This window comes from Mycteria americana (assembly GCF_035582795.1).
Source record: "Mycteria americana isolate JAX WOST 10 ecotype Jacksonville Zoo and Gardens chromosome Z unlocalized genomic scaffold, USCA_MyAme_1.0 Scaffold_18, whole genome shotgun sequence".
Lineage (NCBI taxonomy): Eukaryota > Metazoa > Chordata > Aves > Ciconiiformes > Ciconiidae > Mycteria > Mycteria americana.
Genome location: NW_027445436.1, coordinates 6,153,781 through 6,181,572, shown reverse-complemented (window position 1 = coordinate 6,181,572; position 27,792 = coordinate 6,153,781). Strand labels below are relative to the sequence as shown.

General features: G+C 44.4%; 1 protein-coding gene and 1 long non-coding RNA gene across 7 annotated transcripts; one reads left to right on the top strand and one right to left on the bottom strand.

Annotated features, from left to right (window-relative positions):
- Window positions 1-1,702: 1,702 nt before the first annotated feature.
- On the bottom strand, window positions 1,703-27,744 carry LOC142402966 (zinc finger and BTB domain-containing protein 5-like). Of its 6 annotated transcripts, XR_012773538.1 has the most exons (4): window positions 27,627-27,744; window positions 7,629-9,403; window positions 3,594-3,669; window positions 1,709-3,028 (listed from the first exon to the last, which is right to left on the bottom strand). XR_012773538.1 is itself a non-coding variant. In XM_075488984.1 (3 exons), exons 1-3 carry the CDS (start codon window positions 27,680-27,682, stop codon window positions 3,650-3,652), a joined length of 1,851 nt encoding a protein of 616 aa, XP_075345099.1. In that variant the 5' UTR covers window positions 27,683-27,744; the 3' UTR covers window positions 1,708-3,649. The 6 variants fall into 6 exon arrangements, 5 of the variants coding, with proteins under 5 accessions (XP_075345094.1, XP_075345097.1, XP_075345095.1 ...); XM_075488984.1 differs by having other exon boundaries at window positions 1,708-3,669; XM_075488979.1 differs by having other exon boundaries at window positions 1,703-9,403.
- LOC142402978 (uncharacterized) lies at window positions 21,494-27,522 on the top strand. The gene is made up of 3 exons (XR_012773540.1): window positions 21,494-21,563; window positions 24,617-24,690; window positions 27,168-27,522. It is a non-coding gene; the product is annotated as an uncharacterized LOC142402978 (long non-coding RNA).
- Window positions 27,745-27,792: the final 48 nt, after the last annotated feature.

Here is a 27,792-nt window from a genome sequence, read left to right as displayed (position 1 = left end):
TTGACTTTGGACCTGCCTCATCACCACAAACTTGCCTAAAGATCTGGACCCTTGGTTGAACCTGGCTACTGTCTCGGGGTCTACCCTGCTCACCTTGCCTGGGTACTGCAGAGCTAGGCCCTAGCTGGTGAGACCCCTACCCTGTTGGCTGTGTTATTATACTTGGCTCATGGTTCTCTGTCCCTTAGGGAGCAGCCAGTCCTGACAAGGGTATGTTTTTGGAGTTTCTTCAAGATGATACCTTCTACAGCTTTGATCGACCTGCTCCCTCAGCAAAGGAGGGTTTGAGTACACCCTCACTAGCAAGACTTGTTTCCTAAGATTTTTTTTAAATCTATTATTAAAATACTAAAGAATATTAACCTTCTTTCTCCCTCTTTGCTTAAAGGAGCCTACAACTTTTTATGAAAGGTTGAGCATGACTGTTCTGAGCTGAACCTAGCACAAATAATGTGCTTGGTCTGGTCTGATGGTCTTCCTCCCAATAGGATTTTGTGCTGAAAAAATGCTGGGTGTCCTCTACATAAAATTATTAATCAGGAGTTTTAGTCATCACTAAATAGTGTAATAGCTTGCAAAAGCTACCACTGCAGAACAGTTGTACTTCTACATCACTGCTTCAGAGTCTCCCTCTAGATGTAAGCAGACACTGGCTGCAAAAGTGTCTGTGATGCTGCTGTCCTCACAGGATCCTTCTCTGCATGTGTGTAGGGATGAATTTAGACATATAACGTATTCTGAGGGCAACAAATGACAATGGATTATGAATTTCACAGCTGCGGCATCTCAATTTCTCAATCAAATGCATTGTTTATAAACAGAAGGCAAATTTTTAAGCTGACAAACTTGGCCATCTACAGCAAAGTTGATTTCTTATGTTTTCTCTTCCACACACCCCCCTCACTCTTTCTGGATTCCTACAGCACAGAGATCAAATTATATATTATGCCACATCTCTCCTGCTATAGTCCTTTCAGACAATGCTATCAAAGACAGCTATTCAAGACCATGGCTAGCAGTATGTTTACATAAGAGTAACTGGTCTACCAAACAATTTATTAAAACACAAGTGTCTTCAGCACTCCAGCTGTGTAAAGATAAGCAAGACTAACTGATATAGCATTAGCAAAAGTCAACATATAGTCCTTTCCATTTCTCTTACAGGAAAGAAGATAGGTGCAAGAACACTTATCAAAAGAGCTCTGATGGGTCTCCCTCTCTTGCTGGTGATATTACTATTATTTCAATAATGACCATAATAATTAGCTCATATAAAGAATATACCCTAAAGGAACAGCACTATTACTATAAAAGAGCCCTTTACGATTATTTTTAGATAAAAACCAATATTCTTTTAAAGGCTAGCATAAATAGTAGGTGACCACTTTCAAGATGACTTTTAAAGTGGCCCACATTGCCTGTTAGCCAAATTAATTTATACAACCAATTAAGTCTGAGTGACATGCAGTGGTCATCTGCAGACATAATTGGCAGAGAACAGAAAATACATTCTAACTTTATGCAAATTTTCCCAATATAAAACTGCTGCAATCTCACTCTACTGGTTCAAATTGGCTCACAAAATGTTGATGGGATAACACAACCCTGTAAGACTTTATAATGGCTCAACTACTGTCCATTTGTATGTTGATCAAGTACTCTGTGTCCTTGAAGTTGGCAAAAAAAAAATCAGTGTAAGGCAGGAGACTTGCATGAGCAGTACTGTGTACTTTGTTTAATTTGTTTTAAAAAAAAAACAAAACAAAACACAATTGTGTGTTCACAGTTGAACAAGATTAATTTCCACTGACAAGTGATTGCATAACACATGCAAACCTGCTTACTGAACACACAACCAGAACTTGTTTGGTCAATAATCCACTGCAAGCTATCAACAAAAAAACCAGGACAATGTAAGCAAGTAAATCAAATCAGACATAAGAGCACAAAAACGTAGTATTTATTTTTGGATGTATTTCGTAATACTAAATATACTGACATCTTCACGTGAGATCTCACTGTAATGCTCAGAAAGTAAGTCTTCCAAACAAAAAAACCCAACAGTGATAGCTTTGTGACAATTATCAGGCTTGGAGATGCAGTATTTATTTTGCAGTATAGGTTATTTACACGGTGATATCTTTCTGAAATAATACTTCATAGAGTTGACACCTGCAATGGATTCAGGGGCAACAAGATCAGCTTCTATTGATACATTAATAGTAAAAGGCCGAGCAAGGAAAATGAGCATCTGTTGATGAATGGGGTAGGTAATTTAGTGATAGCAGACACAGACAAGGCTGAGGTACTCACTGCCTTCTTTGTCTTGGTCTTCATCAATGAGGTTTTCCAGGACTCTGTACGTAGAGACAGGGTTCAAGGAGAAGAACTCTACCAGTAGTGGATGAGGGTCAAATCAGGAACCTCTTGAGAAATCTCAACCCATACAAGTCCATGGGACCAGATGGGATGCATCCAAGGGTGCTGAGAGAGCTGGCTGATGTCACTGGGAGGCTGCTCTCTATCATCTTGGAAAGGTTGTGGAGATCCTTGATGACTGAAAAAGGACAAATGTTGCATCCATCTTCAAAAAAGGCCAAAAAGATGATCCAGGGAATTACAGGCCAGTCAGTCTAACTTTAGTCCCTGGGAAAATCATGAACTGACTCTTCTTAGAACATGTTTCTGGGCACATGAAGGAGAAAAAGGTGACTGTTCTGCACTGGGGGGGATGGGGGGGTGTGTGTGGAGAAAAGTGAGTGAGCAAGACAGTGGAGGATTATTTCTGGATCTCAATAAGAAAGGCCCAACAAGAAATGGCTTAATAAAATAGCTGTTTTAATAAGACAGAATAAGAAGAGGAATATAGATAGCGAGTAAATCTTACGTCCCTTCAGATGCTGGGAACCCTGCATTTGTGCAGCATCAGACAGACCACAGATGGATTTTCCCATGGCGTGCTGTGCAGATTCTGTCCGTGGAGAGAGAGGTTCCTCCTTTTTGGTCATTTGAGGTATTATATAATTTCCTTACAAGAAAACAACTCTATTCACAAAGGATGTTCACATGAGAACTTCTTGCTGCACTGTTAGATAAAGGCAAGACCACACAGCTGGCATAACTGCTGGTACCAAGTGGGCGCTCTGTTACAATGAGCTGGCTGAGTTTATCCTGCAGCCAAGGAAGTTGTGCAGCACAAACACAGGCCTGAAGGCCACACTGTATGTGCAGCACAGCACAGGCCTGGCCTCCTCAGGTTAACTGTTTATGTGGATCACTAATTCCTCAATGTACAATGGTCTCCTGGTCAGGATCACTACAGTGATTAAGAACAGTCAGCATGGATTTACCAAGAGTAAATCACACCTGATCAACCTGATTGTCTTCTATGATAAAACGGCTGGATTTGTGGACAAGGGGAGAGCACTGGATGTCATTTAGCTTGACTCCAGCAAGGCTTTCAATACTGTCTCCCACAATATTCTTGTATCCAAGTTGGGAAATTACACTCTGGATGGGTAGACAACTAGATGAGTAAAAAACTGGTTGGATGGTTGGGCACAGAGGGTAGTGGTTAATGGGTCTTACTTTACCTGGAGGCTGGTTACAAGTCAGGTACTGCAAGGGTATATCCTGGGAACTTTCCTGTTTAACATCTTCTTCGATGACCTGGAGGAGGTGATAGAGTGCACTCTCATCAAGTTTATAAATGACACCAAATTAGGGCATCAGTTGATATGCTAGGGCAGGGCTGCCATTCAAGAGAGGCCAAGACAGTCTGGAGGAATGGGCCAAAAGGAAGAAACTTATAAAACTCAACAAGGACAAATGCTAAACTCTGCCCCCAGGAGGGAAAAAAATCCCTTGCAACTATACAGGCTGGGGACAGACTGGCTGGGAAGCAGCTCTGCTGTAAAGGGCTGGGGACTGTGGTAGAAAGCAAGCTGAACATGAGCCAGCAGCATGCCCAGGCAGCAAAGGCAGCTAACAGCATCCTGGGCTGTATTAACAGGAACATAGCCAACAGATCCAGGGAAGTGATCATCTCCCTTTACTTGGCACTCATTAGACCACATCTAGAATATTGCGTCCAGTTTTGGGCCCCCAATATAAGAAAGAGATCAACAAAATGGAGCAAATTCAGTGGAAGGCCACTGGGGTGGGTTGACCCTGGCCAGCAGCCAAACATCCACCCTGCAAGCACTTGTTCAGCAATAGCCAAAACATTAGCGTGTTATCAATACTGTTTCAGCCACAAATGCAAAGCACAACACCATATGGGCTGCTATGAAGAAAGTTAACTCCATCCCAGCCAGACCCAGTACAGCCACCAAGAAGTGCAGGGAGCTAGAGCAAATGCCCCATAAGGAGAGGCTGAGAGAAATGGGCTTGTTCAGCTTGGAGAAAAAAAGGCTTTGGGGGACCTAGTAGCAGCCTTCCAATACATACAAGGAGATCAACAAGAAGATGGAGCCAGGCCCTTCACAGTGGTGCATAGTGGGAGGATGAGAAACAACAGGCATAAAGTTGAAACAAGAGAAGTTCAGACTGGATATGAGGAAAAACTTTTTCACTATGAGGACAGTCAAGCAGTGGAACAGGGGCCAAGAGAGGTTGTGGGAGTTCTGTTCTTGGAGGTTTTCAAGCCCTGACTGCACAAAGCCTGAGCAACCTGGTCTGACCTCATAGCTGACCCTGTTTTGAGCAGGATGTTGGACTAGAGACCTCCTGAGGTCCCTTCCAACCCAAATGTTCTGTGAATCTATGATAGTGAAAGACCAAGAAAGCAAGAGCAGTCAGACACAAGTTCCTGGGGTTTCAGTATGCCCCTCCAGGAGCACTAGAATCAATGAATGACGAAAATTAAAAATTGCTACTTGCAAAAAAAAAAAAAAATTTTTTTTTTTTTAAAACTAAGTCCTCCCTTACAACCTCTGGCTAGTCAAAAAGTACAGTTAAACATGGTAGGGTTTCAGGTGCAATGTAGCATATGAAAGCTGATAGAAAATACAGATAAAACTAATTTCAAAAGAAACACTAGAAAGGCAAGGAAGATGGAAAAAATAGGCAGGATGTCACTAATAAGGCAATACACGAGCAAGATAATTAAGTAGAAAATACTGTATCTTATTGTTGATCCAGTGAGACTGAGTGAGGCTCAATGTCATTAGACCCTGATATCAATATGATTATCAAACAAAATGTGCTCTTTCCTACTGCTTTCTGTAAGTATGACAAATTTCTTTAATGCTTTAAAAATAAAGATCCAGAAATGTGACCATTAAATAAAACCTCTAGTGAGCTTTTAACATACTAAAGGATTTAATCATGCCATTCACCATAGTTCCACATTCTTATTTATCTTGGATGCTAAAGCTGCAAATAAAGTATTGACAGACATTAGGCAGTTTTTCCAACATGGAGAAGTGTGGTTAGAGGAGATGAAGCTGTATTTCTTTTTTAGTGAAGTACTGTTTCATATAAAGACACATGTAGAGAGAGTTCCATATTTCCTTTGGTCTGACAATGCACATTTTGTTTCGGTGCTTCAATACTTTGGATTGTTCATCCAGTTAAAATTAGTTACAGCACTGTGAATTAGGATTTTCTTTTCAGTTTACCTAAATATAAATCCAAGATCATTCAGAAGACTAACCTGTCTATCAGATAGCACAAGTTCCTCAAAATTGGTCAATAACATCACACAGGATATATTTGCTATACAGAACAAAGAGGGGAAGTTCGCAAGTACGTTTTTATATTAAAAGCGGCAACTGCTGTGTGACTTAGATATAGAAAATGTTAAATATCTGTCTGTTCTAGGTAGAACTGACATGCTGAAGCACTGACCCAGCTCTCATATAGCAGAGTAACATTTATCAGTATAAGTACTCCAAAATTTATTTAGAAACCTAATATATTGAAAGGCAGTAGTTAGTTCATGGGCATCTGTAACAAAAAAACAAAACTAAAAAAACTCCTGCAAATATTATTAGTTACAGTGGTTTCTAAGAAGAGGAAATTAAAACACAATCTATGCAATTCACCTGAAGAATAAAGATCACTGAACTTCTGCTTTACAAAGTGTATAATGCTATATTTTAAATGAAATTAATGCTAGATTTTTACTTACTTGAAAAAGTACATTTATGATACTACTCTAAACTGAAGGTTTGGTGTTGATAGCTACATTTTATACAGAGACATCCATAAATATGGCAAGTGAGGCTCATTCCTGACATTGATCTGAGGAACAATCTATAGTTAGGAAGGACAGTAAGTATATGGAGGAAGAAATTAAAGCCTGAAGATAAAATGAGGCAACGATAATATGCTTACACAATAATGTGAATCAGATTGACTATCTGCATCTGGAATAAGAAACTACCTTAACCCAGTAAACAGAGACACCACAAATCATCTCTCATTTTAAAAAAAACAAAGTTAGATATAGACAAGCTCGTTTCAGGCTTCCACGTCTATGAAATTTAAACATATGAAATACAAGTTGGTTAAAATATTGCTAAGAATAGCACAAACAAGAAACAGTATTTCACTTATTACTCAATACAAGTTTTTACAGAAAAAATGGTGAAACAACCAGATCTTGCTGTATTCAAAGTATTTATATATACATCTAACAGTCCAGAAGTTACTTGTCATGGACTTACTTTAAGTACCTTCATTACACACTGTCCTTTACTGCAAAATAGCCAAAAATGCATTCAGAACCCTAAAACTACTTTCATAATTAACATTTTAAAGCATTTTATGGAAGACGGGTGCATCCAAGGTTGGTTTTCTTTTAAGAATATGCAATCTGTATTAGTTACTGTAAAGATCTCTTTGCATTACTGTTCATACACAACTTACCAACTTATGTTATGGGTCATTTATTTAAATGTTTTCAGAATTTTACAAAATCCCCCCCCCAATTATTTGCCCTTCAGTTTTACATTCTTGAAACATGCTACTCCAACAGAATTAGGAGTTAACTACATTCTCACTCAACCCCCACCTGCCTGCCCTACAATGGAACTAGTTGGTTTTAGGGATTACATCCCTGTGAGCCCAAGACCTGCATGTATTTAACAATAACTCTTAACCTGTCTACAGTGCCTCCTTCTGAAGATCTCAAAGCAGTTCATTAACAGTTGTTTAAGTCTCACAACACCCCTGTGAGGTAAATATGGCATTATCACCAATTTACAGAACCAAGACTTTTGTGAATGCAGCACAATCACATGCAAGCATTCACTAATCTACAAGGGCAGCTTCTTAACCTTCAGCCTTGAACAAAAGAACATTAGTGTTCTGAAATACTCCAGTCTTAAAAGTTTGTATTAGCATTCCCATGGGGCTAGGGAGTGGGGGAGATTAAAGCAAAGTGCTAGGTAGATTGCTGCTCTGCCACCTCAGACAGGTTGTTTTGGAATGTTTATATAGATGGCTGGACTGGCTGAACCGTTTGCCACACTTTAAACAGGCATAAGGCTTTTCTCCTGTATGCACACGAATGTGCTTCTTACAGTCTGTTAGGGTCAAAAAAGTCTTGCAGCAGATCTTACAGGCATATTTACGAGCACCTTCAACAACCAAAACATTATGTTCAGATAAGGCTTTCTTACATTTTGAAAGAACATCTGCAGATGCCCTTGTCAACTGTGGTGGACCAGGTTGTGAAGGATGTCCATTTTCAAAAGCGGTCCCATTGATTAACAGCTGGGAACTGGAAGTGTTATCTTGTAGCTGGGAGCTCCTGACAGAGGTCACAACAGGCATTTTGGGGGCTATGCGACGATAGCCAGGAAAGCTACTAGCTCCACCTCTTACAGATCCCATCACTGTCCTTGATGAAGAGTGCAGGCCCAAGCCTGACCTTGGAATATCCATACCAAATTGCTCTGCAGCCCTGTACCCAGAAGTCTGTACACATGGAAGAGCCACTGCATCCTGCATTGGTCTAACAAAATGAGAGTCTGCAGACTCACTGAATGGATTCTCTACATGACAAACTGTAACAGAGGAATGACTACTAGCAGGCCCAGACTCTGGACTCAATAGGTAAGAGGCATCACCATCCATTCTGCAGTCCCTTGTTGTATTCGGAATGTTATCATTGCTATTTTGACTTGCACCAAAGTTACCACCTCTGCTTTTATTCAGAAAATTTGAGATACTGAAAGTGGACTTGTGTTCCAGGTTATTTGACACTTCCATAATATGGATGTCTCCCACCCTATCAGTACTAGACTGTGGGTCAGAAAAGCTACGATCACTGCTTTCAGGACTCAGTTCTATCTTCTCTGCGCTAACCACTCCTCCTTCCACTTCAACAGACTCACTGCCTTCTGCTTGAGAAGTGACATCGCTCACTTCATCTTGAGGCTCTGGGGAACTCAAAGGCTCAGATTTAACCATCACCCCCATGTGTTCTTTTTCATTTAGACTGACCTCTGGATTTTTGCACGGGAAGTTGTTTTTTTCAGAAGTAGCTTCCTGATCAAAACTGGTTTCCACTTGTATTACCTGAGATGAGATGGATATCTGTGAAATGTTTCCTCCACTGTTGTCTGACTGGCTGGGCACTTGAGCATCTTCTTGAGCACCAAAAGACTGATCAAACATAATAGTATTATCCTCTTGTTTATCAATAACAGCATCAGCCTTAGAATTGTCCACATTCTTCAGTGAATCTGGTGAAAAAAAATCTTCTCGTGAATGAACTACTGACTGCCCACTCTCTGGAGTAACATCTGAAATGGACTGATCTACGGTAGGTCTGATTCGCTGTCTGGCCCGATCATCAGAAGACTGTTTACGCTTGTGGAGACGCCGGATAGGAAAGGTAGTACGTTGTTCTATGTTACTTCTCATCGATGAGCTCATGGTATTTAGTTGTTCCTCTGTGCTCTGGGTGGAATTTAATGCAGAGCTCACAATGCTCAGCCCAAGCTGCTGAAGCATGAAAGATCTTTGGATGCGTGCATTTTGCTCCTGAACTCTATCACTAGGTGGAGACATTGGTAGTGTCCTGGTAGTAAGGTAGTGTTTACATGCTTTAACAACAGAGTTCAAATGTAGGTGAGAAGCAGCCAGCAAGACATCCATTACATTGCTCTCCCCAAGCATTAGTGTAGAAGTGTACATCATATCAATCAGGGCAGCAAAAGCTTCTGCTGTCACCACTTCACTGTCCAGCTGAATCATGTTCATAGTTTGATCACCCTCTGCTACAGTAAAGAGAGCTCGGAAGTGTGTGCTACACGCTGCCAGAACAGAGCGATGGGCTTTGAAATGTCTGTTTCCCACCACGATGACACAGTCACAAAGTTGGCCATGAAGCCTCTGGTAGTTTAGCTGCTGAAAGACTTGCTCGAAGTGTCCTGGAAAATCCATGATTCTATAAAATAAAGCACAAGAAGCTATAATGCTAAAAATGGATGAAGTTTGGCTTACATCACAGTGAGAACAGTTTAAAAAAAAAAAAAGATGATGGCTAAGAGACAGATGACCAAAAACTTACCTTAATTTCCCACTACCATATTGATATTATACTCATGCTGGCAACCCTGTGAAGGAGCACAAAAACAAACAAAAGAACCCCCAAACCAGAATCTGTTATGGAGTTAACATAGTATAATAGCTAACACCACACTGAACGTGTCACAGGATGCTCTACTGCGAGCTGAATAATGCAATGTGGTTCCTGTTAATTCCTGTTCAAATTAAAACACCTCTTCAGTAAACCATCCAATCCTGATGTAAAAATTTCTACTTGTTAAGAAGCCAATACAGTCTTTGATAAATTGTTCCTCATATTGAAAAACGTGAGCTTTAACTCTAGTCTGAATTGGTCTAGCTTCATCTTCAGGAGTATACAAGGAGCCAATTGCCATCTGTTACACAACAAAAACCTTCATTCAAATATCTGCCTTCTGCATAGGAACTTTTAGAGTGATTATTTTCATATGTGTGCAGCCATGAACTACAAACATAATTTGCATACAGAACTCCAGATAGACATATAACCTTGTATTGGATTTATGTGGAAGGTTTTGGTAGCGGGGGGCTACAGGGGTAGCTTCTGCGAGAAGATGCCAGAAGCTGCCCCCATGTTGGATAGAGCCAGTTTCAGCTGGCTCCAAGATGGACCCGCTGATGGCCAAAGCTGAGCCAATCAGCGACTTTGGTAGTGCCTCTGTGATAACATATTTAAGAAAGGGTAAAAAAACTCCTGCGCAACAGCAGCTGGGGGAGAGGAGTGAGAAAATGTGAGAGAAACAACCCTGCAGACACCAAGGTCAGGGAAGAAGGAGGGGGAGGAGGTGCTCCAGGCGCCAGAGCAAAGATTCCCCTGCAGCCCGTGGTGAAGACCATGGTGAGGCAGGTTGTCCCCCTGCAGCCCATGGAGGTCTACGGTGGAGCAGATATCCACCCTGCAGCCCGTGGAGGACCCCACGCTGGAGCAGGTGGATATGCCCTGAAGGAAGCTGCAGCCCGTGGAGAGCCCACGCAGGAGCAGGCTCCTAGCAGGAACTGCGGCCCCGTGGAGAGGAGCCCACGCAGGAGCAGGTTTTCTGGAAGGACCTGTGACCCCATGGGGGATCCACGCTGGAGCAGTCTGCTCCTGAAGGACTGCACCCCGTGGAAAGGACCCATGCTGGAGCAGTTCTTGAAGAACTGCAGCCCGTGGGAAGGACCTACATTGGAGAAGGTCGTGGCTTGGGAGCCAGGTATGCATGTGTCTCTAAGGGTGAGGCACCTGGAGGAATTGGCTACCGGAGGGACCAGGGGGTCCAAGCCAACTGCCAAAGAGACCGTGGGGTCTGGGGGTAGAATAAGAGACTCATTTACGTACGTGTGTGTGTGTGTGTGTGTGTTTCTGTGGGAGACACCTGGGGAGACTGGGGGGATCCAGGGGCCAGCTACTGGGTAGATCGAGTGTCTAAGCCCAGCTACTGGGGGATCACAGTGTGTGTATGTGAAAGAAGGTCTGTACTGGCAACTGGAGTGAGGCTATGGGCCTTGGGGGCTCGTATGCCCAGGTGCCAGCAACTGGGGAGACCAGGAGATCCAGGGGCCAGCTACTGGATAGACTGAGTGTCTAAATCCAGTTACTGGATGGATCTACATTGTATATACGTATATATTTCCCACTAATGGACCTTCATCCTGATCAGCCAGAGAGGGGAACAGGATGAGGCCATTGTTGCTGTTTGTCTGAGTGCTGAGTGTTTCTGTCTGTGTTGTTCTGTGTTGCTGGCCATGCGTATATGTGTATTATATATGTATTTGTATGCCTACTGGGAATACATTCTCAGCCTTGCTACTGGTTGGATCTGGGGATATGGAGCTGTGGCAGACTTGCCTCTATGGTGCTGCCAGATTAAGCAGTTCCCTAACAAGAGATCAGGATGTTTCCCATCTTGATTGAACTACTGAGCACTGTAGAGTGTGTACCACTTAAAAAGGCCCAATGGCTTTCAGGTCACAGGTTATTCAATTAGTTAACCAGAATAGTACTGCAAACCGGTACTCCTGTACCACCAAATATGGGAAACACTGGCCCTATCTATTTAGTTTTTATCCCCATCCTAATGCCAAGCACAAGCATGACAGTTAAAGTAGAAGGTTTTATGGGTTTTGTTTATTTTTCAGGTTTGATAACTTATCACTAGGATAGTGTCTAATTACTGCCTGCTGGCTCGAGTTGGTAATTCTTAATCAGTATCAACCAACTTAAAACAGGAACAATACAATATTTTTCAAAACTTGACTACAGATGGTTCCTAACTATCTGCATTAACCTCTAAGTCTGACACTTTTCAAGACGTAGCTATGCATGTAAGTAAGAAATTCTTCAGTCTTGGTAGCTCATTATAATAGAGGAACCCTTAATACTTCTCACAGATACTGGTGAAGGCCTGTCAAGTAAGACCTATTAGTTGCACTATAGTATTTTGCACAAGTAGTCAACACACTGAAGAATCATTATAATTATTTTGGTGTTAAAACAAAAAGTTGGGCCATGTAAAAGCAGAAGTGGATGAGTGGCTTGCTAGTGCCAAAATGGTTGCTTAGTTACTGTTTACTTTGAACTAAAACATGGTACAACTGAAATAAAAATTAAAAAAAAGAAAAAAAGAAAAAGCTATTTGAACTACTTAACAAAAGACACTAAAATTTGAAGTGAACTCCCCCCCCCTCCCCAGTAACTCTGCATATCCATCTGGGGGAAAATAAATAGCAATATTATGTAATAGTCTTTAACCTGTTTCTCCACAGATAGCTCCCCATACAACTAATAGTTACCATGAGCTGACAGGTTTATGATATCTGACTGCCTTCTTCATTATATGATTTAATCAGAAGTTAAATATCATAAAGGAAATTAATTTGGTTACCCAGTTTGTTTTTATTTTCCAATAAGTGATTCCATCCCAGATACAGCTATATCTTTGCTTACATTGGTCTCAATTTCCGAAGATTACCCTTACAACTAACAGGAACCAAACAAGATCAAAGCAGAGGCCAATAAGGGTGATATTGTGGCAGGAGTTTGTTACAGACAGGGTGAGGAAGCAAACAAAGCCTTCTTTAAGCAACTTGAGGAACTCTACAGATCACAGATCAAGGGCAACAAGAGCTTCTACTACCACTTTAATAGTAAAAGACTGAACAAGGAGACGGTGGGCCTATTGCTGAATGGGATGGGTGATCTAGTGACAGCGGACATAGATGAGGCTGAGGTACTCGATGCCTTCTTGGCCTCTATCTGCACCAACAGTCTCCCAGGCCTCTGTGCTTAGAGACAGGGTTCAAGGAAAACTACCAACAGTGGATGAGGATTGAATTGGGGATTATTTCAGAGAACTTAATCTGTACAAATCCATGGGACTAGATGGGCTGCATCCAAGGGTGCTGAGAGAACTGGCTGGTTTCATAGTGAGGCCGTTCTCTTATCAGCTTTGAAAAGTCATGAAGATCAGGGGAATTCCCTGATGACTAGAGAAGGACAAATGTTGCATTCATCTTAAAAAAAAAAAAAAAAAAAAAAGTCAAAAGTTCAACCCAGGGAACTTCAGTTCCTGGGAAAATCATAGAGAAAGTCCTCTTGGAACATGTTTTTGGGCACATGAAGGAGAAGGTGATTGGGAACAGCCAGCATGCATTTACCAAGGGGCTATCATGCCTGACCAACCTAATTGCCTTCTGTGATAAAATGGCAGGATTTGTGGATGAAGGGAGAGCACTGGATGTCATTTACCTCGACTTTAGCAGGACTTTCAATACTGTATCCCACAATATTCTTGTATCCAAGTTGGGATATTATAGTCTGGATGGGTGGACAACTAGATGGGTTTAAAAACTAGTTGGGTGACTGAGCTCAGAGAGTGGTGGTTAATGGGCTGTACTCTACCGGGGTGCCTGTGACAAGTGGGGTACTACAGGGGTCTATCCTGGGACCTGTCCTGTTTAAAATCTTTATCAAACACCTGGAGGAGGTGATGCATCTTGCTCTTGTCAAGTTTGCAGGAGTTGGGAGGATGAAGTAAATACACTCAAGGGCAGGGCTGCCATTCAGAGAGACCTAGACAGGTTGGAGGAATGGGCTGACAGGAACGTAATTTAATTCAACAAGGACAAATGCCAAGTCCTGCACCTAGGGAAGAAGAACCCCTGGCATGAGTACCATCTGGGGACTGGCTGGGGAGCAGCTCTGCTGAAAAGGACCCGAGAATCTTGGAAAACAGCAAGCTGAATATGAGCCAGAACTGTGCCCTGTTAGCAAAGGTGGTTAGCAGTATCCTGGGCTATATTACCAGGAGCATAGCTAGTAGACTGAGGGAAGTGATTATCCTCCTTTACTTGGTGCTCATTAGATAGCATCTAGAATGCTGTGTCAAATTTTGGGCACCCCAATACAAGAAAGTAATTGATAAAGTGGATCAAATTCAGCAGAGGGCCACCAAGATGTCAGGGGGCTGGAGTACTTGCACTATGAGGAGAGGCTGAGGGAACGGTGTTTGTTCAGCCTGGAGGAAGGAAGGCTGCAGGGGCACCTAATAGCAGCCCCCCAGTACCTATGAGGGAGGCTATCAAGAAGACAGAGCCAGGCTCTTCACAGTGTTGCATAGTGGGAAGATGTCACAATGGGCACAAATTGAAACAAGCAAGGTTCACGTTGGCTATAAGAAAACTGTTTTTCACCATGAGGACAGTCAAGCAGTGGAACAGGGGCCCTGAGAAGTTGTGCAGTCTCCAGTCTTGGAGGTTTTCAAGCCCTGACTAGAGAAAACCCTGAGCAAGCTGGTCTGAATTCAGTGTTGACCCTGCTTTAAGCAGGAGGTTGGACTAGAGACCTCCAGAAGTCCCTTCCAACCTGAATGGTTCTCTTTTTTTTTTTTTTCTTCTAGCCTGAGAAGAGATTCTCTGTAAAGAAGTGGAACTGCCAAAAGAAAAGACACCTAAACACAGTGTTGAGTGTGGAAGGCAGCCATTGCATTCTCTTGTTTAGCCTTTTCCCGGTGCCTGCATCAGGAACAATGCGAGGATTTAGAGAAGCAACCTGAGCGTGTTTGTGTCCTGAGCAGGATCAGGCTTTCAAGCTCTGCTGTGTAGACTGCCACCAGCTCCTCGGCAGCAGGTACTGCAGAGCTCACTGCCTGCGTGCATGAGAGAAAGCGACCAAGGGATCAGCAGCTAGGATTCCAGGCGGCTTGCAGAAGACTGCCGCGTGCTGTTGTTATTCTCCCTACTCCTGTCCAGTCGTCGCCTACTCCGCATCATGGCGGAACATCTCTCCTGCGGTTCCCACTGAGGAGCGTGTCCCAAGACGCCACTCCCAGTCTGGAGCGCGGGGACGAATTGATGCAGCCCGGCTACCGTACACCACCACCCCCCTGCCGCTTCCGGGTGCTCCCCGCCCCCCTCCGCGCTGCCGTGACAGTCTAGGACGCTCATGCTCCAGAGGCAGCAGCGGTCTAGCCCGGCGCGACCTTCACCACCGTCGGGAATCCTTATGAGACAGGAATGAGGGACAAGGGAGAGAGGCCGCACAGGGTGGCCCCGCCGCAGTGGAGAGAGATGCGAGCAGCAGCACACCCTCTCCCCAGTGACTCACCTGTTGCGTCTTCCATGCCACCTGAAAACGCAATTTGGAGATAAAAGTCGCCACTGCCGCTGACCAAACTGGACGCTGCATCCACCACCTCACATTCTCGATGACGTAGGAAGTGCAGCACAGAAACCCAACTCGCGTCAACTACACGTGACCAAGAGAAAGAGCAGCTGGGAGGAGTAAGCCCCACCCCGTCTCCCCTTTCCTCAGCTAATCACAGAGCCGCCTGGGTACGGCCTCGCTCCAGAAGGGCTTTGTGGGTGTCATGATACTTCTCATGCTTAGTGAGCTGTGCTCGTGGAAGGATACATATCAGGGTAAAATACGCTGTGCAACAGCAGCTGGGGGAGAGAGGAGTGAGAAAATGTGAGAGAAACAACCCTGCAGACACCAAGGTCAGGGAAGAAGGAGGAGGAGGAGGAGGAGGAGGAGGAGGAGGAGGAGGAGGAGGAGGAGGAGGAGGAGGTGCTCCAGGCGCCAGAGCAGAGATTCCCTTGCAGCCCGTGGTGAAGACCATGGTGAGGCAGGTTGTCCCCCTGCAGCCCATGGAGGTCCACGATGGAGCAGATATCCACCCTGCAGCCCGTGGAGGACCCCACGCTGGAGCAGGTGGATATGCCCTGAAGGAAGCTGCAGCCTGTGGAGAGCCCACGCAGGAGCAGGCTCCTAGCAGGAACTGCGGCCCCGTGGAGAGGAGCCCACGCAGGAGCAGGTTTTCTGGCAGGACCTGTGACCCCATGGGGGATCCACGCTGGAGCAGTCTGCTCCTGAAGGACTGCACCCCATGGAAAGGACCCATGCTGGAGCAGTTCTTGAAGAACTGCAGCCCGTGGGAAGGACCCCCATTGGAGAAGTTCGTGAAGGACTGTATCCCGTGGGAGGGACCCCACGCTGGAGCAGGGGAAGAGCATGAGGAGGAAGGAGCCGCAGAGATGAAACGTTATGAACTGACCACAACCCCCATTCCCCATCACGCTGTGCCCCTTGGGGGGGGGAGGGTGTAGAAGAGTCGGGAGTGAAGCTGAGCCTGGGAAGAAGGGAGGGGTGGGGGGAAGGTGTTTTTAGATTTGTTCTTATTTCTCATTATCCTGCTCTGTTACAATTAATTGACAGTAAATTAAATTAATTTCCCCAAGTCGAGTCTGTTTTGCCCGTGATGGTAATTGGCAAGTAATCTCCCTGTCCTTATCTCTCCCTCTTCTCCAGGCTGAACAGGCCCAGTTCTCTCAGCCTCTCCTTGGATGTCATGTTCTCCAGCCCCCAACCAGCTTGGTGGCCCTCCGCTAGACTTGTTCCAGTGTGTCGCTATCTTTCTTGTACTGGGGAACCCAAAACTGGACACAGTACTGCAGATGCAGTCTCACAAGTGCCGAATAAAGGGGAAGGGTCACTTCCCTGGGCCTGCTGGCTGCACTTTTGCTAATACAGCTCAAGATGCAGTTGGTCATCTTTGCTGCAAGGGCACACTGCTTGCACACATCGTCATGTGCTTGCACACATCGTCAACTTGTTGTCCACCGGGACCCCCAGATCCTTTTCTGTGGAGCTGCTTCCCAGACAGTTGGCCTCTGGCTTGTATTGTTGCATAGGGTTATTTCATTCCAGGAATGCAGGACTTCGGATCTGCTTGTGTTGAGCTTCATGAGGTTCCGGTCATCCCATTTCTCCAGCCTGTCCAGGTCCCTCTGAGTGGCAGCCCTGACCTCCAGCATACTGACACCCCCCCCCCCCCCCCCCAATTTGGTGTCATCCACAAACTTGCTGACAGTGCACTCCATCCCATCGTCCAGATCATTAATGAAGACATTAAATACCAGTATTGATCCCAGTACTGATCCCTGAGAGACCCCACTAGTTACTGGCCCCCAGCTGGACTTTGTACCACTGATCACAACTCCTTGAGCTCAGCAGTCCAGCTAATTTTCCATCCATCTTATCATCCACTTATCAAGCCCATATCCCAACAATTTGGAGATAAAAGACTATAGGAGACTGTGTCAAAGGCCTTGCTAAAGTCAAGGTATACAACATCCACTGCCTTCCACTCTTCCACAGCGCCAGTCACCTCATTACAGAAAGCAATGAGATTGGTCAGGCATGATTTGCCCTTGCTAAAGCCGTGTTGGCTGCTCCAAATCACCTTCTTGTCTTTCATCTCTTTAGAAATGGCTTCTAAGAGGATTTGCTCCATAATCTTCCTGGGAAAAAGAGGGTAAGGCTGACCAACCTGTAGTTCCCTGGATCCTCCTTCTTGTCCTTCTTGAAAATGGGAGTGATGTTTGCCCTGTTCCAGCCATCAGGAACCTCCCCCAATTGCCATAACCTTTCAAAGATGATAGACAGCGGCCTCCCAATGACATTGGCCAGCTCCTTCAGCACGCTTGCATCCCATCTGGTCCCATGGACTTGTATATGTCCAATTGGCTTAAGTGCTCCCTAACTCTTTCTTCCTGTACTGTGCTACTGTTTCACTCCCCCAAAGCGTGCTAGCTGGTTCAGGGACCTGAGAGCAGACCTTACCAGTAAAAACTGAAGCAAAAAAAGCATTGAGTAACTTGACTTTTATGATGTCCTTGATCACTAGGTCCCCTGCCCCACTGAGCAATGGGCCCACTGTGAAGAAAAGTACAAACTTAGGTCACTTAATAGGATGAACCTTACCCTAGTTTCAGCGAGCTTTCCAAGAACTCAAGGAGGGAAGACACTGAAGCACGAAAGCTCAGCTGGTTACGACAACCTTGCCTGATAACAAACTCGTGGAAACCGGTTCTGAGCACGTAGCAGACAAAGGATGAAAAACAGCCCAGACCACTGTCTCTGATCACACAGCCACGCAAAGGATCGGCCAACTATAGATAAGCTTAGGACTGTAATTGGGAGATAGCCCACCTGTATCTTCTATATAACCTGTGTGTTACTTATGATTAGGGTCCCTCAGAACTAGGCTGGGGCACCGCATGCGCATTGCGGTAAAGAATTTCCCTTTGGAATTCTATACTTAAGGGTGTCTGCATCTCCTTCCTCGGTCGCCAATAAAGAATCCCGCAACAGTTTTGGCACCCCAGAAGGGACTTCGCAGACTCGCTTGAATCCACCAGCTGCTACGATCCCCTGTGAGTCAACGACCCACTGATGGCAAAAGGTGAGTTCACCCGGGGAACTTGAGCGCAGGGGATAGCGGTTGGACGAATCATTTTTTTGCGGTGAGGAGGTGAGAGTTAATAATAATGGGGACTGGACACAGTATAGTGAAAGGGACACCTTTAGGTGAATTGCTAACCAATTGGTCAAAACCAGATGGAACCCAGGGGTTATCTAGGAAAAGGGCACTGCAACTGCGTCAGGATACCTGGCCCGCATTGACCACCCTTGGAATTGCAAACCAACGGTGGCCTGAGGTGGGCGGTTTTGATTATGATAGGCTGCATTTTTTGCGGCTTGAATTGGATGAACGGTTCCCAGGGCAAATGCATTATTGGTATGTTTGGAATAATTATGTCTGGCAGTGGAAACTTCCCCCTCTGAAAGGGAACCAATCTCAATGTGAGAGTGAGAGGAAGAAGGAGCCAGAGACAAAATGTTATGAACTGACCGCAACCCCCATTCCCCATCACCCTGGGCTGCTCAGGGAGAGGAGGAGGTAGAAGAGCCGGGAGTGAATCTGAGCCTGGGAAGAAGGGAGGGGCGGGGGGAAGGTGTTTTTAGAGTTGTTCTTAGTTCTCATTATCCTGCTCTGTTACAATTGACAGTAAATTAATTTCCCCAAGTCAAGTCTGTTTTGTCCGTGACGATAATTGGTAAGTCATCTCCCTGCCCTTATCTCAACCCACGAGCTTTTCATTGTATTTTCTCCCCGTCCTGTTGATGGAGACGGAGTGATAGAACAGCTTGGTGGTCAATCTTGCAGCCAGCCAAGGTCAACCCACCACAGACATCCCTGGCAAATAGCCAATACTTGGATACATGTCAATATTAACTTTTGGCCTATTAGCTTAAGTTACATTTTACAAAAATATTAGAATACTCTTCTACTGCGCTTAATGATTGTGCTAGAAATAACACAGCTCAAAAAAAGTTCCCATCAAGTCTGAAGTGGATGGTTAAATCCAGATAATAGTCAGTGATATTTAAAAATCTTGTGATATTTAATCAGTGATTTTAAAAATCACTATTTAAAAATATCCTTCCGATTGTTTTGGGGATTTTTTTTTTTTTTTTTTTTTTTAATAAGCAAGCAGGTGGGAGAGGAGAGTGAACCTTAAGGTTTGTGGTTTGGGTTTGTTGGGGGTTTTTTGGCATTTTCAATAAGTTACATCACTTCAAAATAAGGAGCTAGATATATCAACAGCTCTAAGGGTGTACTCGGGCTGAACATGAACCAGAACTTCTAGAAATAATTTTAACCACCATTTAACTGATTTGCTCCATCCAACCAAAACCTCAGTGCATGAATGTGACACCTTCATTTCACCTACAATACTAAGTGACAGGCATTACAGGACTTTTATTTCACATCTGAGAAACATAGCAAAGCAACAGCTAGTGGCTTTAGTGCCTGACATTCAAGTTTGCACAGTACACTTGCAGTGTTTGCTTAGTGTGGTTTTATGCATAGTTCAACATTTACAAGTTTTCTCCTGTGTTGGAGAGGATGAGTTACCACTTGCCTAAGAATCAGAGGAGATAAACTGCACTGCTGAAGCTGCTCCTGGTTGCAGCAACCCTCCAATGAAGGACAAGAGTTTTCCATGTGGCTCAGAAAGTGTCCAATGTTTTATCACCATCTGAAAAGTACTGCAAATAGATACTCCAACCTGCTGTGAGACCAACTTGCTAGTAAAAAACAACAATACAGTCTGCTAGCCACAGAAAGCATGTTGAGAGGGTATTCATAAAAAGCTGTTTTTTTTAAAAAAAGGACACACTTGGCTGTCTGAAGCAACCAAAGCCATCTGTGATGGCAGGGCGCATGCCCATCTACTTATGTTCTTTGTCTTCTAGATCACTTATCTCCAACCCTATCATGCACCTCAGTCATAGTATCACACTTGAATATTTCAGTCTCTTACCGTATGTCTTGCTTTCAACTCCTGCATTTTGATGTGCCTTGCCAGTTAAGGTGTTTCCTGTTATAACTAGAATGTGAAACAGTCTCACAGACTGTGATGCTGAACACTGGTGCTTGCTAATTCTTTGCCAATGCCTTTATCGCTTGAGCTTCAAAGTCAGTACTATAACCTTTATATGAGTCAGTCTCTAGAAAGACCTGACATAAGCTTTTCTAGTCTGTTATATGAAAGCACAATGTTTGTTAGGCATCAATAGAAAACTGGAAATGAAGTCATTAGATTCCATTCTTGAATTTAGGAAGACAGCAAAACATACCTGGATACAAGAAACTAGCTATTCACAAGAGCAGGATATCTTGTTTGATAGGACAGAGGGATATAAAAGAAGAAATCCAGTTGGGTAGTAACACTGATTTTAGAAGGAGAAAAAGCAGGGTATTGTCTATTGATTGTCACACAGAACTGGCAATAAAGCCAAAGAAGGGCATAAAAGCATAAGCTGCTACCAATGAGCGTTAATCTGAATTTACAGTTTCCACATTATCAGCCCAGGAAACTGTCCTTTGGGGTTCATAGTATTCTGGTAGTCTTTGCTATTAGCCATCTTCCCCACAGGAGGGGATCCAACTTTAAAAAAAGAAAACTCAATCGCCAGCTTTTCCTGTCTCAGAACAATCCTCTGTTCATGAATGAAGTCACAAATGATGTGTGAAGCTAAAGGTCTGCATGTAAGCATCCAAAGGGAAAGAGCAACCATAGACATCTCAGCATGATGCCTGCCTCAAATACAGCATTAATTTCTAAATGTAACAGTTCAACTTAATTGTTTACTGAAAGCTCAAGAATCTTAACAACTCCTCTCTCAACCCTCTTTGATTCTGAAGATGCCTTTCCCTACACTTTTAAAACACCACTTGGATGAAACTAGAGACACTTAGTTTAACTCCATATGGGGGTGGGGGGTGTCTTTTCCCAGAAAAAATTCGATTATTATAACAAATGTCAGTTGTGCCACCTGCACAGAGACTACATCAGTTTTCAACACGGGTTTTAAGATCCAAACTAGATCCACATAATGGATTAACACCCTGCCCCATTACCAATATCAGCAGGGTAGACAGACTGCCAACACCCTGCCCCCTGACTGACATCGGCAGCAGCACAGGCAGGTTGCCGCTCACATTATCCATGTAAGGTACGATTCTCTCAAATCACTCTGCCATTGGTGGAGCCAAGGGGCGGTGCGACTCTCACCCGCATTCAAAAGGCATTTGCACGGTTGGCTGTTGCTACCAGATGACCTGGACACCAAGTGTCCCTGGCAGTCCACTGGAGCCATGGCATCGCTTATGATCCTGTGTTTGCTATCGGCGAGTCACCGTATGGGCGCGTTGTTGCTCATCTTTCCTACTGACTCAATAAAGCTTTGTTTTAGAACATGTTGTCAGACTCCATTAGTGTTTGGACCACATTACTGGCATCACAAACAGGATAAGAGTCTTTCCGACAACTACTGGAGACTTCAGGAAAGGAGCAAGTTTGGAGCTCCCCCCAACGGGAGGAGGAGTGGGTCCAAGATAATTGAACAGATCCCCAGGCTACTGAGGGATGAATTTGAACTGTAGCGTAAGGCTAGTCATTGCAAACAAGGAGAGGGCAAGGGAGCCTTAATCGGCCTCCTGAGTTGTGCCCTCAACATTGCCTGGACTGAAGTTACCGGGCTGCATGGTGCCCTCAAACAGGTGGGAGAAGCTAAGGAAGGGGCCAAGAGGGATGAGCATAAGTTAGCCTCCTTGGCTCAGCAGGCCCTTGAGGCCTGGAAAGATTGTCCCAGTACAATGGCCCAAGTTAGGGCCACTATCTACCAGGACGATAAGGATGATAATTGGGACAGGAACATTTTTGGCCACGGACCAGACCCTGACCCCCTTCCCAACCCTACAGGGGAAGGCTGGGTGGAGTGGCTCGGGAGTCTCTGGTGCACTGGGGCAGCTCTAACTTACCTCAGTGAAGGGGACCATGGGCGCAGGAGCTCTGCACACCCTGGCTGCAGGGGTGGGTGCCGTGGCAATGGCTTCTGTGTCCAGCAGTCAGATACAGAGGAATCCTCACCTGATCAGAGGACAGGGCACCTCCACCAGCCAGACAGAGAGGGACCACCTCAGGCAGCTCCTTCTGGAAACTGGGTTTACCCCTCCCAACAAATTAATAAATTGCTGAATAATGTTTTGTTACAGCTTTTGAATGGCCATCGGCAGGTGGCCCCCCACCCAGAGTCTTGCAGTGCCTCCTGGCACGCCAGTGTTAACCCCTTAGCATCCCCCTCCCAAGGTGCTGCCAGACAACTGGTGGGCAGGTGTCCACTGCCAGATGGAGATCTGCCTCCTAGCCCTGTTTTCTGGCATACCCTTTTTGCTTACCACATGTCCTAGCTCCAATTAGAAGTTGTCATGAATGACTGGCACTCGGTCACCGTTGTTGTGGACACCGGGGCCCAAATCTCAATGTTCGATCCACAGACCACCCCTTCAGGCTGTCCTAGAAGCGATTTTGTATTTCAGGAAGTGATAATGTCCATGACGAGCCCAGAGCCGCCGACTCAGCCTGGCTACTGGACCCATCTGTGTACTGGTTTTGGCTAGGATAGAGTTAATTTTCTTCTTAGTAGCTTGTATAGTGCTATGTTCTGGATTTGTAATGAAAACAGTGTTGATAACACACTGATGTTTTAGTTACTGATGAGCAATGCTTGCACAGCATCAAGGCATCTCACCCTGCTTCTCACACTGCCCCACCAGCAAGTAGGCTGGGGGTGGGGGGCTGACCTTCAGAGTTATGGCATTTGTCTTCCCAAGTAACCGTCACACATGATGGAGCCCTGCTTTCCTGGAGATGGCTGAACACCTGCCTGCCGATGGGAAGTAGTGAATGAATTCCTTGTTTTGCTTTGCTTACGTGCACAGCTTTTGCTTTACCTATTAAGCTGTCTTTCTCTCAAACCATGAGTTTTCTCACTTTTACCCTTCCAATTCTCTCCCCCATCCCGCTGGGTGGGGGAGTGAGCAAGCAGCTGTGCAGCGCTTAGCTGTCTACAGGGGTTAAACCACAACCTGGAAAAATCCTCCTGCTACATTGCATTCGTTTTACTTGTACTACTGTTGTTTATTCTGTGCAAGAACCAATTTTGAATATGCTGTGGATACTGTTCTTAGGGACAGTCCACCAGGGCCTTGCTGGGTGGGATTTTAACTTGTTAATTCACACATCTCAGGTGCTGGCAAATGTTAGAAAGGGTACTTATTGTAGGATTTGTACACAACATCCTGCATCTGGCCACCAAGGAGTTCCTGTGGTAGGAACGCTAGTATTGGTGGAATTGTGGGTCCATGCACCTAAAACTTTTGTCAGATGTTACTCTATTCAGGCTAATCTCAACCACTGACTACTCACTGCCACCTCGGTGAAGAGCAGATCAGAATTCTACATCCTCCAGAACTTTACAGGCTATGATCCATCCTGTGATCAGCTACAAACCATGTGGCAGGGTCCATCCTACACCATGCAAACCTACCATGCCAATATTGACAATTGCCTGAAAGACACCACTCGCTGCAGTGACCCTAGCACAATAGGCGCCCCCAGCCTATACTGGCTGTGCAGCAATCATGCCATGAAAAAATCTCACACGGAGGTGGGAGGGGACCTGCACACTCAGACAAACACTGCCTGGGATGCATGTTGAAGAAAACCTTGACATGACCCATACCCACAATTGCCCTGATGCCCTGCGACATCAGCGTAGATCAGCCCTTTGGTAGAGCAAAGACCTGGATTTCACCAATTTGCCCGGGTCCTCCTTTCTCAGCTAGGGGTCTCCGAGCTGGAGAAAGCAACTGTCAATCTCTCTGCTACCCTGGAAAAATATAGAAAACATAACAATTGACACCATCCAAGCGCTGCAGCAAGAAGTCACTCAAGTATCACAGACTACCATTCAAAACCATCTAGCCTTAGACTACTTGCTGGTCACGCAAGGTGGCATTTGCACGTTAGTAAATACTACCTGCTGTGTCTATGTCAACCAAGATCAATGCATTGAGACTGACCTTAAGAAAATTCAGGCACAACTAAAGCCCTTGCATCAGGTGACAACCAAAAATACTCATTGGAGAATTGGCAAATTGTGATCATAGCTTACCTCTTGGTTCCCAGATCTCAGGGTAGTTGTCAAAAGATTTTGGCTATACCTTTTGTAATTAACTTGTTTATTGTCATTGTTTATGTTTTGTTTCATATCACTGGATGGGGTTGTAGATTGTGCTGTAAAGTATTTTCCCAGTTGAGGTTGAGCCACTCCCTGACCCAGGTTGGGGGCCACTAGATATAAGCGGATACTGACCCTGAATTGTAATCTCTTTTGCAGCCTCTCTCGTAGCAATTGGGAAGATGCCGTAGCAATCACCTCCTGGATACCCATGCAACTGATACTTGATAGAGGTAATTCTATGGTACCCATCTCGTGATGCACCAGCATTTGACCTCTGACTATGTAACTTATACCCTGCAGGTGTCAGGACACCAACCTCACCTAGCCTATTACATAGCTAATGACCCACCAAAATAACATCCTAGCCTATAACTCCGCATCAAGTGATGATTTGAGAGAATCAAGGGATTGAAGTGACACCCCGCCCTGTTAACAATATTGGCAGTGTAGACAGACTGCCGACACCCTGCCCCCTGACCGACATCAGCAGCGTGGGCAGGACGCAGCCCACATTATTCATATATGGTACGATTCTCTTAAATCACACTACCATTGGTGGAGCCAAGGGGCAGCACAACTCTCAGCCGCATTCAAAAGGCATTTGCATGATTGACTGTTACTGCCAGATGACCTGGACCCCAAATGTCCCTAACAGCCCAATGGAGCCATGGCATTGCTTACGAGCCTGTGTTTGCTGTCAATGACTGGGTGACTCACTGCATGGACACATTGTTGCTCATCTTTCCTACTGCCTCAATAAAGCTTTGTTTTATAACGTATTGTCAGACTCCATTACTGTTCGGACCACATGGATTCAAACAGATAATACTGCATTTCATTTGAGACTTACCACGATTATTTGCTTTTGATCTTCTCAAACTCATTTGAATGTAAGTAATTTCAAAAACTCATCTTCTGACAATGATTCGGAACATTAAAAGCTTGTTATACAATCTTTACATCAATCTATTATACAGTTCTAGACATTTTAACACATACTGAGGAATAGAAAAAAGAACCACCAGACATATTTTTCAAATCATGGTTTACCAGTCACATAAGAGCTTTAAGTCAATGTATGTTCCAATAATTAAATTATTTCTGAACAATTTTAAATGGATAGGGAGAAAAATTAAGTGGCTTTTTTTCCTCAGTTCAAAAATAGTAACTTTTCCTCCATTTTTACACCAGTCCACATTACCTTTGCTTTGTTATTTATCAGTTTACAAAAGAGAAAAACAGCAGCAGCATGATTACCAGCTTGACCTTGTTAGCATGAATGAAGTAGTCATGGCTAATCATGTCAACATGACAGAGATAATACATATTTATAACAGCCAGCTATAATTTGCACAGCTTTTGTATGCTGACAGTATAGATAACATTTCTCCATTTGATTAAATATCCTCCACAACATAAACTATTATGAGCAATTCAATAATGACAACTAGAAAAAAAGTAGTTCTTCCTAAGGCGTCACAAAAAAACACCACACCCATAACCCAAACTTTAAGAATTCCAAATAATGAAACTAATTTTTGGAGGAGAAAGACTACTTGTTCACCTCAGCATATTCAAAAACAGGTGGAGAAACTGAAGAATCAAGTCATAGATGTTTTAGATCAACTTGGACATTCAAATTTCATGTATAGCTCTAGAAATCCAGGGTTACATCTACATTTCATCCTTGCATAATTACTAAATAGAACTATATAACATATTCAGCACTATATTTTATACAACTATCATCATCTGCAAAGCAAACAAGTTCTACAGGTTGGGTTTTTTGCGCTTCTATTTATAAGCATGACTTGCTCAGAGTAAGACTTTTCAGCAAGTTCCGAAGCAGAGGCAAAATATCAGTTTCAGTTCACTAGTTTGTTTTGGTTTGGGGGTTGGGGTGGTTTTTTTCCTCTTTTGTTTAAGTGTTAAATGGTATCGCATACTTCACTCTCTCTTGGTTTTGGATTTGCAAGACAACTGATGGTTTGAACGTGATAATCATATACAGCAAAAAAAAAAAATACAATACCCCACCAAACTTTGAATCTACCAAGAGGAAACATGAACAACAACATAAGTATACAATCAAAAATATAATTAAAGCATCTACTGCTTTCTAGGAATTATATGCTAACCTTCAGTTACTTTTTAACAAATCGCATTCGCCATTATCTAAAGAAGTATTCCTACTTAATTACCATGACTTCAGCAGCATTGGCTGAATGGAGATATCTCAGTGTTGCAAGCCTCTCATTCATACAATGCTGTCAAAATGAAATCACTAGACCTTCTCACTGTATAGCACCCAGGTATTTTTCAGTATATGTATTGCTAGGTGGTTATGCATGTTATACCACTCTCAAAGCCATACTAGTGTGGCAACCACCTGGAGGAAGCAGTGAGTGATGTAGTGGGCAACTCCCTGCTATGGGGCAGACACGCTCATCTGCCAACCTGATCTGTTAGCTAGAGAAGTTTGCTGCTTGCCAGGGGCCCAGACCCAGGATGTTGTGGAGAGATTGCCAAAACTTGTCTGACCCTCTGACTATCACTTAGGTGTTGCTGATGTCCAAAAAGCTGCCTATGAAAGGTGTGTTCATAACTTGCATTCCCCCTGTAAGTCAGAATCTACAAGTTTGCTAAAGATAAACCTCGGAGCTAGGAGCTTTTTCCCCAGTGACCTGTCCTTTCACCTTTTCCCCAGAGGCACACACATGCTTATGAAAGACGGTCTACAAGAGCATCACTCCCCTCCCATGCAACTGCTCAGGTAAAAGTTTCATTCAAGCCCAGCTGAACTACCACCACACACTCCAAACTGAAGGAACAAAGTACTACAGAAGACTGCAAGGAAAACAGCAACCCGAGGGAATGCAAGGGGAGGCTACCAGAGAGTAAGATACAACCCCCACTCCCTACCTGATCCGCCTCTGTGTTACTCACCTCCCAGATCACGCGCAGAAAACACGCACCCTACTCTCCCTACCGTCAGCTAAATAGCCAAATTAACAATAAACCACCCGCCGACACCCCCATCCCCTTCACATTTACCAACTCGCGCCCAGGCGCAGGTCCGCGATTCAGGCGCGCGCACACCACCCCCCAGCACAACACAACCAGCTGCCTCTCACAGCTACCACTAGCTGCCGCCCGTCTACCTTACCTGCAGTCCCTCAATCCACTTGTCTTTATATCCAGGTGGAAGAATTTCCAGAGCATGAAAAGGACCAAAAATAGCTATTATTTTCAACCCAAGCAACTCTGTCTCCAGCTCATTCTAATCCCCCCCACCCCCCCGCAGCCGCCTCACCAGCACCCGGAAATAGCGT